The sequence below is a fragment of the Bombina bombina genome, chromosome 2 (assembly GCF_027579735.1).
Source record: "Bombina bombina isolate aBomBom1 chromosome 2, aBomBom1.pri, whole genome shotgun sequence".
Lineage (NCBI taxonomy): Eukaryota > Metazoa > Chordata > Amphibia > Anura > Bombinatoridae > Bombina > Bombina bombina.
Genome location: NC_069500.1, coordinates 1246634650 through 1246660642, shown reverse-complemented (window position 1 = coordinate 1246660642; position 25993 = coordinate 1246634650). Strand labels below are relative to the sequence as shown.

The window sequence follows — 25993 nt, the reverse complement described above, 5'->3', positions numbered from 1 at the left end:
TCAGATCCAGAACTGGCCTGAATGATTTTTCTTTCTTTGGGACAATGAATATATTTGAATAAAACCCCAGACCCTGCTCCTGAAACAGAACTGGTACGATTACCCCTGAAAGCTCTAAAACTGAAACCCACTTCAGAAAAGCCTGAGCCTTCACTGGATTTGCTGGAACGTGTGAGAGAAAAAAATCTTCTTACAGGAGGTCTTACTCCGAATCCTATTCGATACCCTTGAGAGACAATACTCTGAATCCACTGATTTTAGACAGAATATGCCTAAATGTTTTGGAAAATTTTAATCAGCCCTCCACCAGCTGAACTGGAATGAGGGCCGCACCATCATGCAGACTTGGGGGCTGGCTTTGGTTTCTTAAAAGGCTTGGATTTATTCCAACTTGAAGGTTTCCAATTGGAACCAGATTCTTTGGGAGAAGGATTGACTTTCTGTTCCTTATTCTGTCGAAAAGAACGAAAACGATTAGAAGATTTAGATTTACCCTTAGGTCTTTTATCCTGAGACAAAAAAAACATAATTTATGTAAGAACTTACCTGATAAATTCATTTCTTTCATATTGGCAAGAGTCCATGAGCTAGTGACATATGGGATATACAATCCTACCAGGAGGGGCAAAGTTTCCCAATCCTCAAAATGCCTATAAATACACCCCTCACCACACCCACAATTCAGTTTAACGAATAGCCAAGCAGTGGGGTGATAAAGAAAGGAGTAGAAAGCATCAACAAAGGAAATTTGGAAATAATTGTGCTTTATAAAAAAAAATCATAACCACCATAAAAAGGGTGGGCCTCATGGAATCTTGCCAATATGAAAGAAATGAATTTATCAGGTAAGTTCTTACATAAATTATGTTTTCTTTCATGTAATTGGCAAGAGTCCATGAGCTAGTGACATATGGGATATCAATACCCAAGATGTGGAGTCTTCCACTCAAGAGTCACTAGAGAGGGAGGGAATAAAAATAAAAACAGCCATATCCCGCTGAAAAAATTAATCCACAACCTAAAAAAATAAGTTTATTTCATTTTTGAAAGAAAAAAACTTAAAACAAAAGCAGAAGAATCAAACTGAAACAGCTGCCTGAAGAACTTTTCTACCAAAAACGTCTTCTGAAGAAGCAAATACATCAAAACGGTAGAATTTAGTAAATGTATGCAAAGAGGACCAAGTCGCCGCTTTGCAAATCTGATCAACTGAAGCTTCATTCTTAAAAGCCCACAAAGTGGAGACTGATCTAGTAGAATGAGCTGTAATTCTCTGAGGCGGGGCCTGACCCGACTGCAAATAAGCTTGATGAATCAAAAGTTTCAACCAAGAAGCCAAGGAAAAAGCAGAAGCCTTCTTACCTTTCCTAAGACCAGAAAATAAAACAAATAGACTGGAAGTCTTCCTGAAATCTTTAGTAGCTTCCACATAATATTTCAAAGCTCTTACCACATCCAAATAATGTAAGGATCTCTCCAAATAATTCTTAGGATTAGGACATAAGGAAGGGACAACAATTTCTCTACTAATGTTGTTAGAATTCACAACCTTAGGTAAAAATTGAAAAGAAGTCCGCAAAACTGCCTTATCCTGATGAAAAATCAGAAAAGGAGACTCACAAGAAAGAGCAGATAGCTCAGAAACTCTTCTAGCCGAAGAGATAGCCAAAAGGAACAACACTTTCCAATAAAACAGAATTTATGCTTACCTGATAAATTACTTTCTCCAACGGTGTGTCCGGTCCACGGCGTCATCCTTACTTGTGGGAATATAACTTCCCCAACAGGAAATGGCAAAGAGTCCCAGCAAAGCTGGCCATATAGTCCCTCCTAGGCTCCGCCCACCCGTCATTCGACCGACGGACAGGAGGAAATATATAGGAGAAACCATATGGTACCGTGGTGACTGTAGTTAGAGAAAATAATTCATCAGACCTGATTAAAAAAACCAGGGCGGGCCGTGGACCGGACACACCGTTTGAGAAAGTAATTTATCAGGTAAGCATAAATTCTGTTTTCTCCAACATTGGTGTGTCCGGTCCACGGCGTCATCCTTACTTGTGGGAACCAATACCAAAGCTTTAGGACACGGATGAAGGGAGGGAGCAAATCAGGTTACCTAAACGGAAGGCACCACGGCTTGCAAAACCTTTCTCCCAAAAATAGCCTCCGAAGAAGCAAAAGTATAAAATTTGTAAAATTTGGCAAAAGTGTGCAGTGAAGACCAAGTCGCTGCCTTACATATCTGGTCAACAGAAGCCTCGTTCTTGAAGGCCCATGTGGAAGCCACAGCCCTAGTGGAGTGAGCTGTGATTCTTTCAGGAGGCTGCCGTCCGGCAGTCTCATAAGCCAATCGGATGATGCTTTTAAGCCAAAAGGAAAGAGAGGTAGAAGTCGCTTTTTGACCTCTCCTTTTACCAGAATAGACAACAAACAAAGAAGATGTTTGTCTGAAATCTTTTGTAGCCTCTAAATAGAATTTTAGAGCACGGACTACGTCCAAATTGTGTAACAAACGTTCCTTCTTTGAAACTGGATTCGGACATAAAGAAGGTACAACTATCTCCTGGTTAATATTTTTGTTAGAAACAACCTTTGGAAGAAAACCAGGCTTAGTACGCAAAACCACCTTATCTGCATGGAACACCAGATAGGGCGGAGAACACTGCAGAGCAGATAACTCTGAAACTCTTCTAGCAGAAGAAATAGCAACCAAAAACAGAACTTTCCAAGATAGTAACTTAATATCTATGGAATGTAAAGGTTCAAACGGAACCCCTTGAAGAACTGAAAGAACTAGATTTAGACTCCAGGGAGGAGTCAAAGGTCTGTAAACAGGCTTGATCCTAACCAGAGCCTGAACAAATGCTTGAACATCTGGCACAGCTGCCAGTCTTTTGTGTAGTAAGACAGATAAAGCAGAGATCTGTCCCTTTAGAGAACTTGCAGATAATCCTTTCTCCAAACCTTCTTGTAGAAAGGAGAGAATCTTAGGAATTTTTATCTTATTCCATGGGAATCCTTTGGATTCACACCAACAGATATATCTTTTCCATATTTTATGGTAAATCTTTCTAGTTACCGGTTTTCTGGCCTGAACCAGAGTATCTATCACAGAATCTGAAAACCCACGCTTCGATAGAATCAAGAGTTCAATCTCCAAGCCGTCAGCTGGAGGGAGACCAGATTTGGATGTTCGAATGGACCCTGAACAAGAAGGTCCTGTCTCAAAGGTAGCTTCCATGGTGGAGCCGATGACATTCACCAGGTCTGCATACCAAGTCCTGCGTGGCCACGCAGGAGCTATCAAGATCACTGAGGCCCTCTCCTGATTGATCCTGGCTACCAGCCTGGGAATGAGAGGAAACGGTGGAAATACATAAGCTAGGTTGAAGGTCCAAGGTGCTACTAGTGCATCTACTAGAGTCGCCTTGGGATCCCTGGATCTGGACCCGTAGCAAGGAACCTTGAAGTTCTGACGAGACGCCATCAGATCAATGTCTGGAATGCCCCATAATTGAGTTATTTGGGCAAAGATCTCCGGGTGGAGTTCCCACTCCCCCAGATGGAATGTCTGACGACTCAGATAATCCGCTTCCCAGTTTTCCACACCTGGGATGTGGATCGCAGACAGGTGGCAGGAGTGATCCTCCGCCCATTGAATTATTTTGGTCACTTCTTTCATCGCCAGGGAACTCCTTGTTCCCCCCTGATGATTGATATACGCAACGGTCGTCATGTTGTCTGATTGGAATCTTATGAATCTGGCCTTTGCTAGCTGAGGCCAAGCCCTGAGAGCATTGAAGATCGCTCTTAGTTCCAGAATGTTTAAACACCAAAAAACTCTTAACCATCTCCGTGGAGATGTTGCCTGTGCAACGGCAAAGAGAATGACTGGGGTGGGCGGAGCCTAGGAGGGACTATATGGCCAGCTTTGCTGGGACTCTTTGCCATTTCCTGTTGGGGAAGAGATATTCCCACAAGTAAGGATGACGCAGTGGACCGGACACACCAATGTTGGAGAAAGTAGTTTAATGTCCATAGAATGCATAGGCTCAAATGGAGGAGCCTGTAAAGCCTTCAGAACCAAATTAAGACTCCAAGGAGGAGAAATTGATTTAGTGACAGGCTTACTACGAACTAAAGCCTGTACAAAACAGTGAATATCAGGAAGTATAGCAATCTTTCTGTGAAATAAAACAGAAAGCGAGGAGATTTGTCCTTTCAAGGAACTTGCAGACAAACCCTTATCCAAACCATCCTGAAGGAACTGTAAAATTCTAGGAATTCTGAAAGAATGCCAGGAGAATTTATGAGAAGAACACCATGAAACGTAAGTCTTCCAAACTCTATAATAAATCTTCCTAGAGAGGGATTTACGAGCTTGTAACATAGTATTAATCACTGACTCAGAGAAACCTCTATGACTTAGAACTAAGTGTTCAATTTCCATATCTTCAAATTTAATGATTTGAGATCCTGATGGAAAAACGGACCTTGAGATAGTAGGTCCGGCCGTAACTGAAGTGGCAAAGGCGTGCAACTGGACATCCGAACCAGATCCGCATACCAAAACCTGTGTGGCCATGCTGGAGCCACCAGCAACACAAAAGACTGTTCCATGATGATTTTGGAGATCACTCTTGGAAGGAGAACTAGAGGCGGGAAGATGTAAGCAGGATGATAACACCAAGGAAGTGTCAGTGCATCCACTGCTTCTGCCTGAACATCCCTGGACCTGGACAGGTATCTGGGAAGTTTCTTGTTTAGATGAGAGGCCATGAGATCTATCTCTGGAAGACCCCACATCTGAACAATCCGAGAAAACACATCTGGATGTAAAGTCTGGCGGCTGAGATAATCCGCCTCCCAATTGTCTACACCTGGGATATGCACCGCAGAGATTAGACAGGAGCTGGATTCCGCCCAAGCAAGTATCCGAGATACTTCTTTCATAGCTTGGGGACTGTGAGCCCCACCCTGATGATTGACATAAGCCACAGTTGTGATATTGTCTGTCTGAAAACAAATGAATGTTCTCTCTTTAGCAGAGGCCAGAACTGAAGAGCCCTGAGAATTGCACGGAGTTCTAAAATATTTATTGGTAATCTCGCCTCTTGAGATTTCCAAACCCCTTGTGCTGTCAGAGATCCCCAAACAGCTCCCCAACCTGAAAGACTTGCATCTGTTAAGATCACAGTCCAGGATGGCCGAACAAAAGAAGCCCCTTGAACCAAACAATGGTGATCCATCCACCATGTCAAAGAGTGTCGTACATTGTGATTCAAGGATATTAATTGTGATATCTTTGTATAATCCCTGCACCATTGATTCAGCATGCAAAGCTGTAGAGGTCTCATGTGAAAACGAGCAAAGGGGATTGCGTCCGATGCTGCAGTCATGAGAACTAAAACTTCCATGCACATAGCCACTGAAGGGAATGACTGAGACTGAAGGTGCCGGCATGCTGCGACCAATTTTAAACGTCTCTTGTCTGTTAGAGACAGTTCCCAAGTGACAGACAGCACTTGTAGTTGTTTAGATATCACAATGTTATTTGGTGTGTTAAGGGTTAATATCATATGGTATTTAAGGAGCAGCTAACAGGTGTTCTGAATAAGCATGAGTAAGGGTTAACAGCCCGAAACGTCGCTTCTTGCTGCTGTGTGCCAAGTGCTTTGTATAAGCTGAAATGGATCAATAAAAGCTAAGTTTGTTCAACAATTTTCCTATCTTTTTTGGTGCTGTGGAAATCAGTTGTCTGTTAGAGACAGGGTCATGGACACTGAATCTATCTGGAAGCCTAAAAAGGTGACCCTTGTCTGAGGAATCAAGAAACTTTTTGGTAAATTGATCCTTCAACCATGTTTCCGAAGAAACAACACTAGTTGATTCGTGCGAGATTCTGCAGTATGTAAAGACTGAGCTAGTACCAAGATATCGTCCAAATAAGGAAACACCGCAATACCCTGTTCTCTGATTACAGATAATAGGGCACCCAGAACCTTTGAAAACATTCTTGGAGCTGTTGCTAGGCCAAATGGAAGAGCAACAAATTGGTAATGCTTGTCTAGAAAAGAGAATCTCAGAAACTGATAGTGTTCTGGATGAATCGGAATATGAAGGTATGCATCTTGCAAGTCTATTGTAGACATATAATGTCCTTGCTGAACAAAAGGCAGAATAGTCCTTATAGTCACCATCTTGAAAGTTGGTACTCTTACATAACGATTCAAAATTTTCAGATCTAGAACTGGTCTGAATACATTTTCTTTCTTTGGTACAATGAATAGGTTTGAATAAATCCCCAAACCTTGTTCCTGAGGAGGAACTGGCATGATTACCCCTGAAGACTCCAGGTCTGAAACACACTTCAGAAAAGCCTGAGTTTTTACTGGATTTACAGGGATACGTGAGAAAAAATCTTCTCACAGGAGGTCTTACTTTGAACCCTATTCGATTCCCTTGAGAGACAATGCTCTGAATCCAATGATTTTGGACAGATCTTATCCAAAAATCCTTGAAAAACCTTAATCTGAGGGCCGCACCTTCATGCGGACTTAGGGGCTGACTTTGGTTTCCTAAATGGCTTTGATTTATTCCAATTTGAGGAAGGCTTCCAATTGGAAGCAGATTCCTTGGGAGGAGGATTGAGTTTTTGTTCCTTATTCTGACGAAAGGAACGAAAACGGTTAGAAGCCTTAGATTAACCCTTAGGTTTTTTATCCTGAGGCATAAAAACTCCTTTTCCTCCAGTGATAGTTGAAATAATAGAATCCAACGGAGAACCAAATAAATTATTACCTTGGAAAGAAAGAGATAGTAATCTAGATTTAGATGTCATATAAGCATTCCAAGATTTAAGCCACAAAGCTCTTCTAGATAATACAGCTAAAGACATGGATCTAACATCAATTTTGACAATATCAAAAATGGCATCACAAATAAAATGATTAGCATGCAGTAAGCGAGTAATGCTAGATATGTCAAGATCCAATTCTCGTTGCGCTAAATTCTCCAACCAAAGTTGAGGCAGCCGCAACATCAGCCAAAGAAATAGCAGGTCTGAGAAGATGACCTGAATATAAATAGGCCTTCCTTAGATAAGATTCAAGCTTCCTATCTAAAGGATCCTTAAAGGAAGTACTATCTTCCATAGGAATAGTGGTACATTTAGCAAGAGTAGAAATAGCCCCATCAACTTTGGGGATTTTTTCCCAAAACTCTATAGATTTTGCTGGCAAAGGACAATTTTTTAAAACTTGAAGAAGGAATAAAAGAAGTACCTGGCTTATTCCATTCCCTAGAAATCATATCAGAAATAGCCTCAGGAATAGGAAAAACCCCTGGGGAAACCACAGGAGGTTTAAAAACAGCATTTAATTGTTTATTAGACTGAACGTCAATAGGACTGGTTACCTCAATATCCAAAGTAATTAACACTTCTTTTAATAAAGAACGCATATACTCTATTTTAAATAAATAAGTAGATTTGTCAGTGTCCATGTCTGAGGAAGGATCTTCTGAATCAGATAGATCCTTATCAGAAGAGGATAAATTATTATGTTGTTGGTCATTTGAAATTTCATCAGCTAAATGTGAAGTTTTAAAAGACCTTTTACGCTTATTAGAAGGTGGAAATGCAGACAATGCCTTCAAAATAGAATCAGAAACAAATTCTTTAAAATTTACAGTAGCTTTTCACAAATATAGGAATAGTAGTTCCTATTTTGTAAGATGTATTTCTGTCTATACCCAATACTGATGCCATTAGTGTATCTGCATTTGACACTAATCTTTACCCCAGTTTGCCCTAAATAAATATGGATTCCTTTCCACTCAATCCTCTAAGCTGGAAGTGAGATAATTACGCCAAACCGGAAATGACGTAACATATACCGGAAGTGATGTCATCATGCCACATATACACATTTTAAAACATTAGGCGGTAACAAAACGGCTGTTTTTTGGCAGGATGTTATGAATCCCATTGGTCAAGAGACCATTTATATTCTCATGATACAATAGCCTCAATGAATCTTGAAAAAGGCCCTCTCAAGGGCTGAAACGTGTTAATCAAAACCAAACCAGGATTTATGAGGCTTATATTTTCTCCCCAGGGTTCGACTAAACATTATTGTTGAATAGTTTTTCAATATACTCCACCTTTAAGCCGATATTTTGCACATTTAGTTTTTCTGTTTGCCTTTCAGGTATTCCCATTGAACCACATCATTTTTAATTTTTTCCAAACTTTCTTTACACTTCACTCAGGATCACTAAAACACTCTTAGGATCATTTTGACTACTCCAGGGATACGGATCAAGTGGACTTTTTTTGTTATTAGGATTTATCTATTTGACTTTTTGACACCATTTTACAACAGATTTTTTTCTATATTTTTTCTATTTTACACGTGTACACGTCATTTTTACACACCTAGGTGTTCTAAAGACATTTATTTATATGCATCTTTTTGCACATTTCTGTTTAGGAATAGCCACATCCAGCTGTGCCTGGTATTTGGCTTCCCACATCCCAACCCATATATCTTCTTTTTGTTTTCCATGTTTTTATGTCTTTGTGTTATTAAAGATATGTTTTAATCAGTTTTAACTCATATCATATTTAATATATAGAGATATATCCCTAGATATATTTATTACAGATTTGTTCCTCAGATCTATTAACATTTATTGCATTCATTTTCCTGTTTGCATACTTTAGCCTTTGGTTCTCCTATTCTATGTGCTTTCAGTAGAATTAACTTTGCAAGGTTGCAATTTAATGTATTGCTTCAGTTGAGACAGTTTTGGCAAGAAGATTCTTCAAACTGTAGTTTCTGGTAAATAGGTGCCTGCCTTATTTCATAATTTATTCTTACCTGATAAATTCCTTTTTTTCTTGGTGGTGAGAGTCCACAGTTACTGTTGGGAATTCATCACCTGGTAACCAGGAGGAGGCAAAGACACCCTCTACAGTAAAAGTTTAAATCGCTCTCCCACTTCCTGATCCCTCCCAGTAGTTCTTATAGCCAAGGATAGGAGGAAGTAGTAAAAAAGATAGTAGGGTAAAGAGGTGCAAATTAAAACTGCTGCCACTAAAGAGTGGGCGGGTTCGAGGACTCTCACCACCAAGAAAGGAATTGTTCAGGTAAGAATTATGAAATAAGACCTATTTACCAGAAACTTAAGTCTGAAGAATCTTCTTGCCAAAACTGTCTCAGCTGAAGCAATACATTAAATTGCAACCTTGCAAAGTTAGTTCTACTGAAAGTCCAAGAAATAGAGTCGAAAGAGCTGAAATATGTAAAACCGGCTACAGTCCAGCCTCTAAGCAAACTGATGTAAACTTCAGCCATGAAGCTAATCTAACAGAAGTTGCCTCATCTATCCTTGCCTTCTCCATGATAAGGTAAAGAACTACTGGGAGGGATCAGAAAGTGGGAGAGATATTTAAAGGGACATAATACTCATATGCTAAATCACTTGAAAGTGACGCAGCATAACTGTAAAAAGTTAACAAGAAAAACATAATTTATGTAAGAACTTACCTGATAAATTTCCCAAACCTCAAAATGCCTATAAATACACCTCCCACCACACTCATATCTTAGTTTAAAGTATAGCCAAGTAGTGAGGTGTAAAAAGGAGTAAAAAAGCATATAAAAAGAGGAATGGGAAAAAATGTGCTTTTATACAAAAAAATCATAACCACTCTCATGGACTCTTGCCACTAAGAAAGAAATTGATTTATCAGGTAAGTTCTTACATAAATTATGTTTTCTTCCATAAATGTTGTTAAAAATTCACAACCTAATGCAAAAAAATGTTAGATATATCTCGCAAAACAGCTTATCTTGATGGAAATCAGATGAGACTCACAAGAGAGCAGACAGTTCAGAAACTCTTCTAGCAGAAGAGAAAACCAAAGAAACAACACTTTCCAAGAAAGCAGATAAATAACCGAAGAATGCAGAGACTCCAAAGGAAAAAACCTGCAAAAACTTAAAAACCAAATTGAGACTCCAAGGAGGAGAAATTGATTTAATAACAGACTTGATACAAAACCAAACCTGAATCAGTGAAAATCAGGAGCTGAACAATCTGTTTATGAAATAAGACAAAAAAGCAGATTTGTCCTTTCAAAGGATTTATATACAAAAAACTGAATTCAGATCATCCCGAAGAAACTGTAAAATCCTAGGAATTCAAAAGAATGCCAAGAATAATCATGAGTTCAAAACCCTAAATTAACATTACCTTGAAACAGATTTATAAACCTATATCATTGAGAAAAAAATAACTGAGCCATAAAAACTTCTAAGAATAAAAACTAAGTGTTCAAATTCCATGCCTTCAAAGTTTAGAAATTTGAGATACTATGAAAAACTGGGCCTTGAGATAAAAAAGGTCTGGTTTTATAAAGAGAGACCAAAGCTGGCAACTGGACATTCGGACAAAGTCTGCATACCAAAACCGGAAAAACCATGCTGGTGCTATCAGAAACAAATAAGATTGTTCCATTATGATCTTGGAGAGCACCCTTTGGAAGAAGAACCAGAGACAGAAAAAAGAAAGCAGGTTGAGAAAACAGAGAACTGCTAAAGCATTTATCACTTCCGCCTGAAAATCGTTAAACCCGGAAAGGTATCTTAAGATTCCTGTTCAGGCTAGAGGCCAAGAGATCTATTTGTAGAAGACTCCACATCTGTACAAGTTGAAAAAAACCACATCTGGATGGAGAAACCACTTCCCTGGATGAATAAAATCAAGGCTGAAATAATCCGCTTCCCAAATGTCTACACCTGAGATATGAATCGCAGAGTCTTGACAAGAGTTGGATTCTGCCCAAGAAGATATCAAAGATACTTCTTTCATCGCTAAAGGGCAACAACTCCCCCTTGATGATTGACATATGCCACTGTCTGTGACATTGTCTGATTGAAAACAAAAGTAAAGTTCTCTTTTCAAATAGGGGCCAAGTCTGAAGAGCTCTAAAAATAGTTCTAAATATTGATTGGAAACCTCGCCTCTTGAGGATTCCAAACCCCTTGTGCTGTCAGAGATCCCCAACCTGAAAGACTTGCATCTGTTGTGATCACAGTACAGGAAGGACGAACAAAGGAGGTCCCTTTAAACAATAAAGTAATGGGTAAACCACCAAGTCAGAGAAAGCCGAGTGTTGGGAATAAATTATATCAACTGTGATAACCGAGTATAATCCCTGCACCACTGGTGCAACATGCAAAAGCTGTAGAGGTTCCATATGGAAATGAGCAAAGGAGATTGCGTCCTATGCAGCGATCATAAGACCTAAAACCAACATGCACATAATCACTGAAGAGAATTATAGAGACTGAAGGTTTAGACGAGCTAAGGCCAATTTCATTCGTCTCTTGTCAGAGAAAGAGTCATGGACACTTAATCTATCTTGGAAACCTAAAAAGGTGACCTTAGCTAAAAAATCTAGAAAGTCTTCGGTAAATCGAACCTCCAATCATATACTTGAAGAAACAACATTAGTTTCGTGTGAGATTCAGTTAAAATAAAAAAAAAAAACTGAACTAGTACCAAGACATCGTCCTAAAACACTGCAATACCTTACCCTCTGATTACAGAAAGAACACCACCAAAAACCTTTGAGAACAATCTTGGTACTATTGCTAGGCCAAATGGAAAAGCAACAAATTGGTAATGGCTTGTCTAGAAAAAAAGAATCTCAGAAAACAATAGTGGTCTGGATGAATCAAAAGTGAAAATAAGCGACCTGTAAGTCTAGTTGACATAGTTGACATTAAAAAAACTTGCTAAACAAAAGGTAGAATAGTCAGTCACCATCTTGAAAGTTGGGACTCGATGTAAAGTGTTCAGATCCAGGATTGGATCTGAAAAAAATCCTCCCTCTTAGGGACAATAAATTGATTGAAAATAGAAATCCAATCCCTGTTCCTGCTGAGGAACCGGTACAATCACCACTGAAAACTCTAGTTCTGAAACACATTTCAGAGAAGCCTGAGCCTTTACAGGGTTTGTTGCAACATGAGGAAGGTCTCATTCTAAAAACATAAATTATGCTTACCTGATAATTTAATTTCCATCTGTGGTAGGAGAGGTCACTGCTTCATTCATTACCTGTGGGAATTAAGAACCTGGCCACCAGGAGGAGGCAATGACACCCCAGCCAAAAGCTTAAGTGATTCTGCCGAGGGAACAAGGAACAGTAGGAGAAATATCAGGGTATAAACAGTGCCAGAAGAATAAAATTAAATTTAGGTCCGTCCACTGGAGAAACGGGCGGGAGCAGTGGACTCTCCTCCCACAGATGGAAATGAAATTATCAGGTAAGCATAATTTATGTTTTCCATCTTAATGGGAGGAGAGTCCACTACTTCATTCATTACTTGTGGGAACAAGTACCCAAGCTCTAGAGGACACTGAATGAAATAAACGTGAGGGTAAAAGGAGGCAGACCCTAAACTGAGGGCACCACAGCCAGCGGAACCTCTCTCCCAAAGCCTGCTTCTGCTGAAGCAAAAACATGTACAAACAAAGTATGTAAGGAAGACCCAGTCGCCGCCTTACAAATCTGCTCCATAAAAGCCTCGTTCTTAAAGGCCCAAGAAGAGGCCACAGCCCTAGTTGAGTGAGCCGTAATCCTCTGAGGAGGCTTATGTCCCACTGTCTCATAGGCCAGACGGATAATGCTCCTCAACCAAAAAGACAGTGAAGTGGAAGAGGCCCTCTGCGCTTCCCTGAATACAAAACAAAGACGAAGCCTGTCTGAATTCCTTTGTGGCCTAAAGATAAAACTTCAAGGCCCGAACCAAGTCCAAATTATGAAGCAACCTTTCCTTTGACGAAGAAGGGTTAGGACACAAGGAAGAAACTATTATTTCCTGATTGATGTTGCAATTTGACACGACCTTGGGAAGAATCCCAATCCAGTGCGAAGAACAGCCTTATCAGCGTGAAAAACAAGATAAGGAGGCTCACACATTGCAAGGCCGCTAACTCAGAGACTCTGCAAGCCGATGCAATAACCAGTAGGAATAGGACCTTCCAGGAAAGAAGTTTAATGTCAAGCGCATGCATAGGCTCAAACGGAGCCCTCTGCAAGATCTTAAGAACCAAATTTAAAGGGACAGTTCACCAAAAAATGTTCTCCCCTTTAAATTGTTCCCGATGATTCATTTTACCTGCTGGAGTGTTTTAAATTGTTTACAAGTAGCTCCTTTACCCCTATTTTGGCATTTGAAATAGCTGATTTAGCCTGTGGTATCCCAACCTATACTGAAAGTTTCTATACTGGAGTATATTCTATTGAATAGCCTAAGTGTAAACAGCCAACAGAAGAGATTGGGGGGGGGGGGGATGATTAAACAAACAGATGAGACATGCCTGATGAAACAGTTTTACTGAGAAACGCGTTGCATTGTTTCTCTACTTGTCCAAGTTTTTATTGGCACAAACACGAGTTGTGTATTTTACAATTTTTAAATAAATTTGTTTTTATTTTACTAACTCTAAGTGTCCATTATATCTTGGAGCTACGCTACTATCAGGGCACGAATCTCTGACCCTAGTATCCTGCTTATACACCTTTTTGGTGTGTACTCCGGACCTAATGATCCCCTGCATTCTGGAGCTGTTTGTAGGACATTGACCAGCTAGCTGGACTGCTGTATAAATCCACCCTCTCTCTATGGGCATGATTGATTGCCTTTGCCAAAAGTGAGTACCCTGTGTATACCTCTTGTCTGAAGTTCTCAAGATTCATCATTGATCTGCACCATTGGCGCCTCTATCTATTGTGTTTTTTCTAACAGATTGCCTTCCATTGTATGCTGTTAGAGAGCTGCCTCCTGGACTGTTCGTTCAATCACGTATATATTTCTCCCATCTCAAGGAATCTGAATCAAGCTGACAACATTTGGACTTTCTGCCTGCACATATGTGTTGGTGGTAATATCTCAGTAATTGTATTTTTGAGACTATTATTCTCATATTTTTTATTGCTTTATTGCATTGTGTATTGCTTCTCTTCACATATACTTAACCTATTTAGATTTTCTTTTTCTCTGCATTTATATTTACACCTTACTGTTTATCTTCTTTAGCGCCTCCTAGAGGATCTCAAGTAATACAGGGCCGCTGGAACCAAAAAAAGGCCCGGGCATTTTAAGGCAAAGAGGCCCACTTCACCTCCTCCACTCACCATTTCTTATTTAACCGTATACCAAACATGGCAAGTATAATACTTGTTTAAGTGACAAAAACTTTTAACATTTCCAACACCCTATAATAACTGTATTTTGTCAATTGGTTGGTATGAAAAGATAAAGTAAAATATATATATATATATATATATATATATATATATATATATATATAAAAAAAACAACAAAACCATGACATGCAAAACAGGACACTTTATTGAGACTGAGGCTGTCAAATTAACTGGATATTAAACATCAAAAGTAAATTTATGCTTACCTGATAAATTAATTTCTTCTATGGTACGACGAGTCCACGGATTCATCCTTTACTTGTGGGATATTATCCTCCTGCTAACAGGAAGTGGCAAAGAGCACCACAGCAGAGCTGTCCATATAGCTCCTCCCTTAGCTCCACCCCCCAGTCATTTGACCGAAGGTACAGGAAGAAAAAGGAGAAACTAAAAGGTGCAGAGGTGACTGAAGTTTAAAATAAAAAAATATAATCTGTCTTAAAATGACAGGGCGGGCCGTGGACTCGTACCATAGAAGAAATTAATTAAGAAATTAAGAAACACTTATATGAAAGAAATATCTTTTTAGACAGCCGAGTATAATCTCTGCACCATTGACTAAGCATACAAGGATGAAGAGACCTCATGTGAAATTGAGCAAATGAAATCGCATCTGAGGCTGCAATCATGAGACCTGGTACTTCTATACAAAGAGCCACTAAAGGTTTAGACAAGCTGACACCAGTTTTTACCTTCTCTGCTCTGTTAGGGAAAGACTGATGGATACTAAATCTAGTCTGAGGAACCAAAGAACTCTCTGGAAAATTTAACTTCCAACCATGCTGTTGAAGAAACAAGAAGTAGATTGGTGTGAGATACTGCTAAAGGAAAAGATGGATCTTGAACCAAGATGTTGTCCAGGAATAGAAACACCGCAATACCCTTAGACCTGATCACACACAAAAGGGGACCCATAACCTTTGTGAATATCTTTAGAGCTCTAGCCAGACCAAATGGAAGAGCAACAAACTTAAAATGCCTGCCCAGAAAGACAAACTTCAAACTGGAAATGCTCTCTGAATAGGAACAAAAAGGTAAGCATCCTTCAAATCTATTGTGGACATAAACATACCTTGTTGAACAAAAGGCAGAAAAGTCCAGATAGCTTCCATTCTGAAAGACAGAATCCTTATAAACTTGTTCAGAGCCTTTATATCCACAACTGGTCTGAAAGTACCTTCATTCTTTGGAACAATGAAGAGATTTGAATAAGATCCCATCCCTTGTTAATGCAAAGGAAGTGGAACAATCACTCCCATATCTTCAAGTTCTGAGAGACTGAAGAAAAGCTTGAGCTTTTAAAGGATTTGCTTGGCACACTGGACAGTAAAAAAACCCTACTCTGGGAATGCCTTGTTCTGAATCCTATTCGATATCCCTGAGAAACTATATTCAGAAACAAGGGAACTGGAACAGACTGAAACCAAGCCTCCTGAAAGAGGCTTAATCTGCCCCCTACCTGAACGTCCAGAATTACATACAGAACCCTGTTGCTCGATTATAGCATAAGGCAAAGCAATGCAATAAACACTATAAAACCCCCTTAAAAAGCTCTTGAGGAATAGAAATCACTAACCCCCTCCTAAGCAGCTTTTACAAAAGTCACAGGTACAATGCACGCTAAGCCAAACTGTAAAACAAAACAGGAGGAATAAACATTACATCTGAGCCCGTGTAAAAAAACTGACAACTTAAAAAGGAGATTTTGCATGCCAATAACCTGACACATGCATAACTGTGCGCTAACCCAACGTGCGCAACAGCAACGCGCAAAAACCAGAGGGCGATGCACAAAAAAGCGTGCCAAAAAAAACCGACGCGCACAAATCAGCAAGGGAATAGTGAAAAAGATCTGGCCATGGGCCATATATATTAACTACATATATAAATAAAGATTAAAAGTGGCCATAACATAGCTATATGAGTGTCTAAATGTTAATAAAAAGATACCTGTACTTACCAATAGACACTATTCCACTAGCAGTCAAGCAGCAGACAGTCAAACCAGTACTGAAACATATCAGCAGAGGTTATGGAGTAGGAGTATATTGTAGATCCATAAAGGGAGGCAAAAGACAAGTCCCTGTATCCAATTATAGAGGGTTTATGAAAAATTGCCCATGAGGTGAGAAAAATAATCATAAACCTTACCCCAAATACATCCCTCTGATAAACACTGTACTCTGAGGGGAAACCGGGCCTCAACATAGATTGAAAACCCCTCTCTCTGAAGAATCAAATGCACATCAATGCACTTCATTTCTCAACCACCTCCAGCAGAGACAAAGTAAAGACAAGCATGTGTGTGTGGGGGGGTTATAGAGCTCTTGGGGTTTGTGAATCTTTGCCTCCTCCTAGCAGTAGAGAAGAGTAATGCCTAAGAGTAAAGGATTGTGGACTGAAATATACCCAAATAGGCTTATATATATATATATATATATATATATATATATATATATATATATATATATATATATATATATACACACACACATATATATATATATATATATATATACATACAAACAAATGCACACTATCGTGTTGCCGTAAGGACAGTTACGTCACTTCCGGTATCGCCGTGTTCTATCTGCTTTAACTAAATGCACATAAATATATGTGTTATCAAACATAGTGAGTATTAGCTGTGATAACATACCATAGTGAACCTTTAGGGACACTTATATTGTAAACCTTAGTGGCCTATTTCCTTATTCTAAAAAAAACGATTTTTAGTTGCCATGCCAACACTCTTCAACATCCGGTTTCAGAGTGCATTGTCAGCATATGAAAAAATAATATATAAATGATCAAACATACATTATAGACTAAACGTGTCATAAGTGTATACACACACACAGCTGAGCTTCTTCACTATGTATTATCATGACTTATATGTGCAGGGATGGTATATTAAAGGTTACAAGCGGTAATCATGGAAACGTAAACAAAGTGTTATACACGTTAACTTACATTTTGCCTGTCAGATTTCTAAGGGGATAATCATTTACCACAAATATTCACAACTCATCATATTGTGAGGGATTATCAAAATACCTAAAAAGTGGAGCCCACAATATACTGGTACCTACCCCTTGTTGTTATACTTTATTACCATCCTCTCACTGGGGTTGTTAAAAACAATACCGTTAAACACTATGTACACAAAACAATAACTAAAATATAACTAAAATGTAGCACTTATGGACTTCATTACCCAATGTACTGTAGGTATAAAACAAATATCCTATGTGGAAAAAAGGAGCCAGTATAGCTAATAGCACAGATCTTCAAACGTGCCTCCTATCCTACTTAGTAGGTAAATAGTAAAGGAATAGTAAAGAAACTATACATATTTTTAATGATATGATCAAATACTATCAATGTTTAGTGGTGCTTACACCCTTGAATGCATATGGACCTCAGATCAAATTAAATTCTATGACACCAAAGATAGTATGTGGACCTCAATAACCATGCATCTACATAGAACACCAGATAAATATTATGTCATAAAAGGAGATACCCAAGGTGTATGATATACAGAAAACCCATACATATACAAGTCAATGGACCTTCTTAACGCTCCCTAGATGCACGAAAGGGTGGCTGGTTGAGTGACCTCCCAAGTGGCGTAGACTAGCCCACAACCGCCGGGGCATCGACTGTCCTAGAGAATATGAGCCACTGGAACTGTCCTGGGCTCCACACTGTGAAACCGCCAGACTGAACCCCCCGGTAAGTCACAACACCACGGGCTAGCACCCCAGGTAGGTATCTCACCCGAATGCTTTTGATAAGGAGTTTAAAGTCTGGTGCCGAATTAAGACCACCAGGATGTATTGTGCCAAGTCTGTATATCCATTGGGCTTCACGCAACAGCAACAACTTATTTCTGTCGCCACCTCTGTCTGGTATCGGTACATGATCTATCAAGATGTATCTTATTGAAGACACCGCATGGCGCATCCTCGCACAGTGCCTCGCCACTGGCTGATCTGAGTCGCCTTTTTCCAAAGCCGCACGGATGGCTCTCCTGTGATTTGCCATACGCTCTCTGAGTGTCCCACTCGTTTTCCCAATATACGCACTTGAACACGGGCAGAGTAATAAGTACACTACATGCGTGGTAGTGCATGTCAGTGAGTTGCGGATGGTATAATTTTTGTTAGAATGAAGATGGTGAAAAGTCTTTGTATTAATCAGTCCATTGCATGTAGTGCAGCCCAGGCAGCAATATGAGCCTTTGATGTTTACTTGGCTATGTTTCTGGTAGATGGATTTTGGGTTTGTTCTAACAAGCATGTCCCTTAGATTAGTGCCTCTCCGATACCCAATCATTGGTGCCAGTTTGTACACAATTATTCCACACACTGTTGGCCTAGCGGCAGTAAGGGAGCATCTCATACAAGATGAGTCGTATAGTGGTCCTCCTATTGAATTTCTACTGATGCTGTTAGACTTGTGCCTTCGGAAGAATTATTTCCGATTTGAATTTTTTTTTTTATCTTCAAATTGCTGGCACCGCAATGGGCTCTTGAATGGCCCCTGCGTATGCCAATATTTTTATGTCACATTTTGAAAAACATCATTTATGGGGCAAATGTGACGAGTCTATTACCTTCTATAGAAGGTATATAGACAACGTTTTCCTGATTTGGCGTGGGGGGCAACAAGAGCTCCAAGAATGGTTTCATACCATCAATAGCACAGACACAACGGTTAGATTTAAGCTAACATAACAGCAGGAAGATCCATTTACTTGACTTAAACATCTTTATTGAGGGCAACAAAATAGGCACAACATTGTACAGTAAGCCCACAGATAGAAATTCACTACTAAGAGCAGAGAGTTGCCATCCACCGGCACTTCTGAAGGGAATTGTGAGATCACAAATGATCAGAACAGTATGGAACAATTCTAACAGGGAGGTAGGGATCTCCCAGCTGTCCAGAGTAAGAGACAAATTCCTGCAGAGGGGCTATAAACCTCAGGTGGTCCAAAACATCTTAGTGGAGGTATCAACACTGTCTCAAGAGGAATTGATTATAGAAAAGCCATGGAAAACCACTGCGGGCAAATTGATTATGGCTACTATATTTGCACCCATTACAACTAATGCAGGACACATATTGAGGACCCATTAGCCGACTGTTGTGTCAGATTCAAAACTGCAGTTCGCCAAGAATCTGGCACCAATGATTGGGTATCGGAGAGGCACTAATCTAAGGGACATGCTTGTTAGAACAGACCCAAAATCCAGCTACCAGAAACATAGCCAAGTAAACATCAAAGGCTCATATTGCTGCCTGGGCTGCACTACATGCAATGGACTGATTAATACAAAGACTTTTCACCATCTTCATTCTAACAAAAATGATATCATCCGCCACTCACTGACATGCACTACCACGCATGTAGTGTACTTATTACTCTGCCCGTGTTCAAGTGCGTATATTGGGAAAACGAGTGGGATACTCAGAGAGCGTATGGCAAATCACAGGAGAGCCACCCGTGTGGCTTTGGAAAAAGGCGACTCAGATCAGCCGGTAGCGAGGCACTGTGCCAGGATGCGCCATGCGGTGTCTTCAATAAGATACATCTTGATAGATCATGTACCGATACCAGACAGAGGTGGCGACAGATATAAGTTGTTGCTGTTGCGTGAAGCCCAATGTATATACAGACTTGGCACAATACATCCTGGTGGTCTTAATTCGGCACCGGACTTTAAACTCCTTATCTAGAGCATGCGGGTGAGATACCTACCTGGGGTGCTAGCCCATGGTGTTGTGACTTACCGGGGGGTTCAGTCTGGCGGTTTCACAGTGTGGGGCCCAGGACAGTTCCTTGTTCCAGTGGCCCATATCCTCTGGGACAATCGATGCCCCGGCGGTTGTGGGCTAGTCTACGCCACTTGGGAGGTCACTCAACCAGCCACCCTTTCATGCATCTAGGGAGCGTTAAGAAGGTCCATAGACTTGTATATGTATGGGTTTTCTGTATATCATACACCTTGGGTATGTCATACTATTCATCTGGTGTTCTATGTAGATGCATGGTTATTGAGGTCCACATACTATCTTTGGTGTCATAGAATTTAATTTGATCTGAGGTCCATATGCATTCAAGGATGTAAGCACCACTAAACATTGATAGTATTTGATCATATCATTAAAAATATGTATAGTTTCTTTACTATTCCTTTACTATTTACCTACTAAGTAGGAAAGGAGGCACTAAAATGATAATGATCATTTATATGTTTGAAGATCTGTGCTATTAGCTATACTGGCTCCTTTTTTCCACGTAGGATATTTGTTTTATACCTACAGTACATTGGGTAATGGAGTCCATAAATGCTACATTTTAGTTATATTTTAGTTATTGTTTTGTGTACATAGTGTTTAACGGTATTGTTTTTAACAACCCCAGTGAGAGGATGGTAATAAAGTATAACAACAAGGGGTAGGTACCAGTATATTGTGGGCTCCACTTCTTAGGTATTTTGATAATCCTCCACAATATGATGAGTTGTGAATATTTGTGGTAAATGATTATCCCCTTAGAAATCTGACAGGCATAATGTAAGTTAAACATGTATAACACTTTGTTTACGTTTCCATGATTACCGCTTGTAACCTTTAATATACCACTCCTGCACATATAAGTCATGATAATACATAGTGAAGAAGCTCAGCTGTGTGTGTGTATACACTTATGACACGTTTAGTCTATAATGTATGTTTGATCATTTATATATTATTTTTTCATATGCTGACAATTCACTCTGAAACCGGATGTTGAAGAGTGTTGGCATGGCAACTAGAAATCTTTTTTTTTTTTTTTAGAATAAGGAAATAGGCCACTAAGGTTTCCAATATAAGTGTCCCTAAAGGTTCACTATGGTATGTTATCACAGCTAATACTCACTATGTTTGATAACACATATATTTAAGTACATTTAGTTAAAGCCGATAGAACACGGCGATACCGGAAGTGACGTAACTGTCCTTCCGGCAACACGATACAGTGGAACGCAGGCGTGCGTTCCAGCAATTCAGTTTGGCGCCACTTTGAGAATACACAGGTTGGAGTGTGTGTGTGTGTGTGTGTGTGATTGTAACACAATTTGTTTGCTTACATATTCTTTGATGTTTTCACTTGATGTTATGCTGATGAAGGGTAGTACATACCCGAAAACATTACAATAAATATAACCTTTGTTATTCTAACTTTGAAAAGTCCTGAGAGTGCATTTGTTTGTGCGAATATTTCCTGATATTTTTGCACCCAGGCAGCTGACACTGGTGGGCTGAGCTGTTGAAAGGAATCTCTCTCTCTCTATATATATATATATATATATATATATATATATATATATATATATATATATATATATATATATATATATATATATATAGAGAGAGAGAGAGAGAGAGAGAGATCTGATAGGTAAAAAAAAGGAAGTCTCTATTTCTGTTTAAAAGGAGCGATAATAAAAATGATCTGGTACTTTGGACAAGTTTTTCTCTAAAATTAAGGTCCTTATGGGGTTAAATGTGAACTCTATGTAATTTAATTAGGGGTTAAAGGTTTTTTCAGTAGATTTAGATTGCATAGTTCATAAAATTGTTTTGAGACAGAGGAACTTATTAAGTAGCTTATTTTATGTACCACCACTAGATTAGCTATGTTTTTTGCCAGGGAAGAAAATAGGATATGCTAGACTTAACACTCATGTAAATGCAGTCATGTAAATGGTCGCGTGATGTTTTCTGATGAGCTAGCATAAAAAAAAAAAGTAACCCAACTGAGTTGAAAGTATTTTCAATGCTTATTGGCTAGTATGTATGAATGAAAGATGTTTAAAAAGAGACAGTCATAATCATTGAAACAGTGTTATTTATTAAAGGAAATGAAACCCAATATTATTCTCATATGATTCAGATGGATTATACAACTTTAAGCAACTTTCCAATTTACTTCTATTGTCTAATTTGCTTCATTCTCTTGGTATAATTTGTTGAAGAAGCACTAATACTCTACTAGGAGCTAGCTGGAAGCTAATAGCAAGAGGCATATATGTGCAGCCACCAATCACCAGCATCTAAAACTACCTAAGTATACTTTTCAGGTTACAAAGAGAATGAAACATTAAATATTTTTGTTTGGATATTTAACATTTCATGCTCGGCCTATTTTTGGGATTCATTAAGGGATATGAAACCCAAATTTTTTCTTTCATGATTCAGGCAGAGCATGCAATTTAAAGCTTTTTAATTTACTCCTATTATCAAATTGTCTTCATTCTCTTGGTATCTATTTGAAAAAGCAGGAATGGAAGCTTAGGAACTGCCCATTTGTAGTTCAGCACTTGGGTAGTGCTTGTCGATTGGTCATTACCCAGGTGCTGAACCAAAAATAGGCTGCTTCTATTCCGGCTTTTCAAATAAAGATACCAAGACAACAAAGAAAAAGTAATTGGAGTAAATAAGAAATTTGCTTAAAATTGCATGCTCTGAATCATGAAAAAAAAAGGGTTTCATATCCCTTTAAGGGTCACTGTTCCTCTCAGAAAACAAAATAAAAATATTGTATGTACCAGAAAGGCTCAATCTCAAAAGGAAATGCTTGAATCTGTTGGTCAGTATGACTTGTAGGTGGATCAGACATGTGATCTTAAGTTTACTATATGTTTAATTTATAAAATAATTATGTAATTAAAAGAGAAATTTTTTTTACCTTTCCCGTTAACAGAAGGACTCTTGTCTCCTCAGAAATCAAACACTTTTCATTGCAAAATTCCTGGTGAATTAAAAACTAAAAATTAATCTTTTGTGTCCATCCAATATTAATCTACATTCATCACATACTATTTAAGGTTTACAGCTAGATTCAAAAAGATATGCTGTATATGTACAAAAAAACCCTCCATGCTTAAAATGAAATGCAAGAGCATAAACATAATTTGCTTCCAGTAATTCAAGTGAACACATAGCACTTCTAAAGGGAATGCAGAGCAATTAGCAGAAATCCAGCAAAAGCTTGTAAATAAAAAACAAATTATGCTTACCAGATAATTTCCTTTCCTTCTGTATGAGGAGAGTACATGGTTTAATTTCTTACTTGTAAGAAATACAGAACCTGGCCATCAGGAGGCGGCAAAGACACCCCAGCCAAAGGCTTAAATACCTCCCCCACTTCCCTCATCCCCCAGTCATTCTGCAGAGGGAACAAGGAACAGTAGGAACAATATCAGGTTATAAATGGTGCCAGAAGAACAAAACAAAAATTTAGGTCCGCCCAACAGAGACTACGGGCGAGGGCCGTGGACTCTCCTCATACAGAAGGAAATTAGCTGGTAAGCATAATTTAGGTTTTCCTTCTTAATATGGAGGAGAGTCCACAGCTTCATTCCTTTCTTGTGGCAAACATATACCAAAGCTCTAGAGGACACTGAATGAAAACGGGAGGGTAAAAGGAGAGGCGGACCCTTATTCTGAGGGCACCACAGCCTGCAAAACCCAAAAGCTGCTTTAACAGAAGCGAAAACGTCAAACTTGTAAAATTTTGAAAAGGTATGTAAGGAGGACCAGAAAGCCATCGTAAAAATCTGATCCATAAATGCCTCATTTTTGAAGGCCCAAGAGGAAGCCACAGCTCTAGTTGAATGAGCCTTAATCCTCTGAGGAGGCTTATGTCCCGCTGTCTCATAAGATAAGCGAATAATGCTCCTCAACCAAAAGGATAAGGAAATGGACGAGGCTTTCTGCCCCTTACGCTTCCAAGAATAGACAACAAACAAAAAGGAAGTCTGTCTAAACTCCTTCGTAGCATGGAGATAGAACTTCAAGGCCCGAACCACATCCAAGTTATGAAGTAACCGCTCCTTCGAAGGAGGAGGATTAGGACACTACAATTTCCTGATTGATGCTACGATCTGAAACAACCTTAGGAAGAAAACCCAACACAGTACGAAGAACAGCCTTATCAGAATGAAATACTAGGTAAGGGGGCTCACAATTGCAAGGCAGCCATCTCAGATACTCTGCGCACCGAGGCAATAGCCAGTAGAAAAAGCTTCCAAGACAGTAATTTAATGTCAACTACATGCATAGGCTCAAACGGAGCTCTCTGCAAAACCTTGAGAACCAGATTTAAACTCCAAGGAGGAGCGCTAGATCTAAACACAGGCCTGATTCTAGTCAGAGCCTCAACAAAAGACTGGACATCTGGAAGCTTAGCGAACCTCTTGTGCACTAAAACAGATAGAGACGAAATTTGTCCCTTAAGGGAGCTAGCAGAAAGGCCCTTCTCCAAACCATCCCGGAGAAAGGAAAGAATTCTGGAAACCCTGACCTTATGCCAAGGGAATTCAAGCTCTTCACACCAGAATAAGTAGGTCCTCCACACCTTATCATAGATGCGACGAGTAACCGGCTTACGAGCTTGAATGAGAGTATCAATAACTCTCTCTGAGAAACCACTCTTGGCTAGGACCAAGCGTTCAATCTCCACGCAGTCAGCCTCAAAGAATCTAGATTTCAATGAACAAAAGGACCTTGTAGCAGCAGATCCCTGCGACAAGGTAACCTCCATGGAGGAGATGAGGACATCCCCACCAGATCCGCGAACCACATACTCCGAGGCCACGATGGAGCAATCAGAATCACTGATGCTTGCTCATGTATGATGTGGGCCACTACACGAGGGAGAAGAGGTAACGGTGGAAAAATGTAGATTAGAGTGAACCTCCAAGGCACTGCTAATGCATCTATTAACTCTGTCTGAGGATCCCTGGACCGCGACCCATATCTGGGTAGCTTGAAATTGAGTTGGAATGCCATGAGATCTATCTCAGGTTTCCCCCATCTGTTGCAAATCTTCTGCAAACACCTTGGGATGGAAAGACCATTCCCACAGATGAAAGGATGGTCTGCTGAGAAAATCTGCTTCCCAGTTGTCCACACCTGGAATGTGGATCGCTGACAGCGAGCAGCTGTGGGCCTCCGCCCATTCCAGAATCCGAGATACTTACCTCATTGCTAGGGAGCTCTTCTATCCCACCTGATGGTTGATGTAAGCCACAGAGGTTATGTTGTCCGATTGGAATCTGATAAACTGGGACGAACCCAGAAGAGGCCAAACCTTCAGACCATTGAAGATCGCTCGAAGTTCTAAAATGTTCAACGGAAGGTGAGATTCCTCTCGAGTCCACAGGTCCTGTGCCTTCCTGGCACCCCAAACAGCTCCCCATCATGAGAGACTTGCGTCCGTAAGATGGAATCTGGCAAAAGGAATGATGTCCATGCAGGACTCCATGAGACCAATTACCTCCATACACCGAGGCACAGAGGGCCTTAAGGAGGTCTGGAGGGCAAGACAATTGGAAGTCAGCTTGTAACGTCTATGGTCTGTAAAAAATATCCTTATGGATATGGAGTCTATTATCGTACCCAGGAATTCCACCCTGGTATTGGGAATAAGAGAACTCTTTTCTAAGTTTATCTTCTATCCATAAGATCGAAGAAGAGAAAGAAGGGCTTTCGAGTGGTCCTCTGCCAGATGACAGGATGGTGCTTGAATCAGAATATCGTCTAAGTAAGGCGCCACTGCTATACCTCTGGTTCTGGCCACTGCAAGCAGAGCCCCCAGAACCTTCATAAAGACTCTAGGTGCAGTAGCCAGACCAAACAGAA

The 25993-nt window shown here is 39.7% G+C and overlaps 1 protein-coding gene across 1 annotated transcript in view; it reads right to left on the bottom strand.

The window, feature by feature from the left end:
* The window catches only part of PDS5A (PDS5 cohesin associated factor A), a 1179407-nt gene that overhangs the window by 24143 nt on the left and 1129271 nt on the right, over positions 1 to 25993 (bottom strand). Inside the window, exon 27 of the mRNA XM_053700274.1 lies at positions 23037 to 23099. Coding sequence (XP_053556249.1) covers positions 23037 to 23099 — 63 coding nt within the window. The remainder of the gene's footprint in view (positions 1 to 23036; positions 23100 to 25993) is intronic.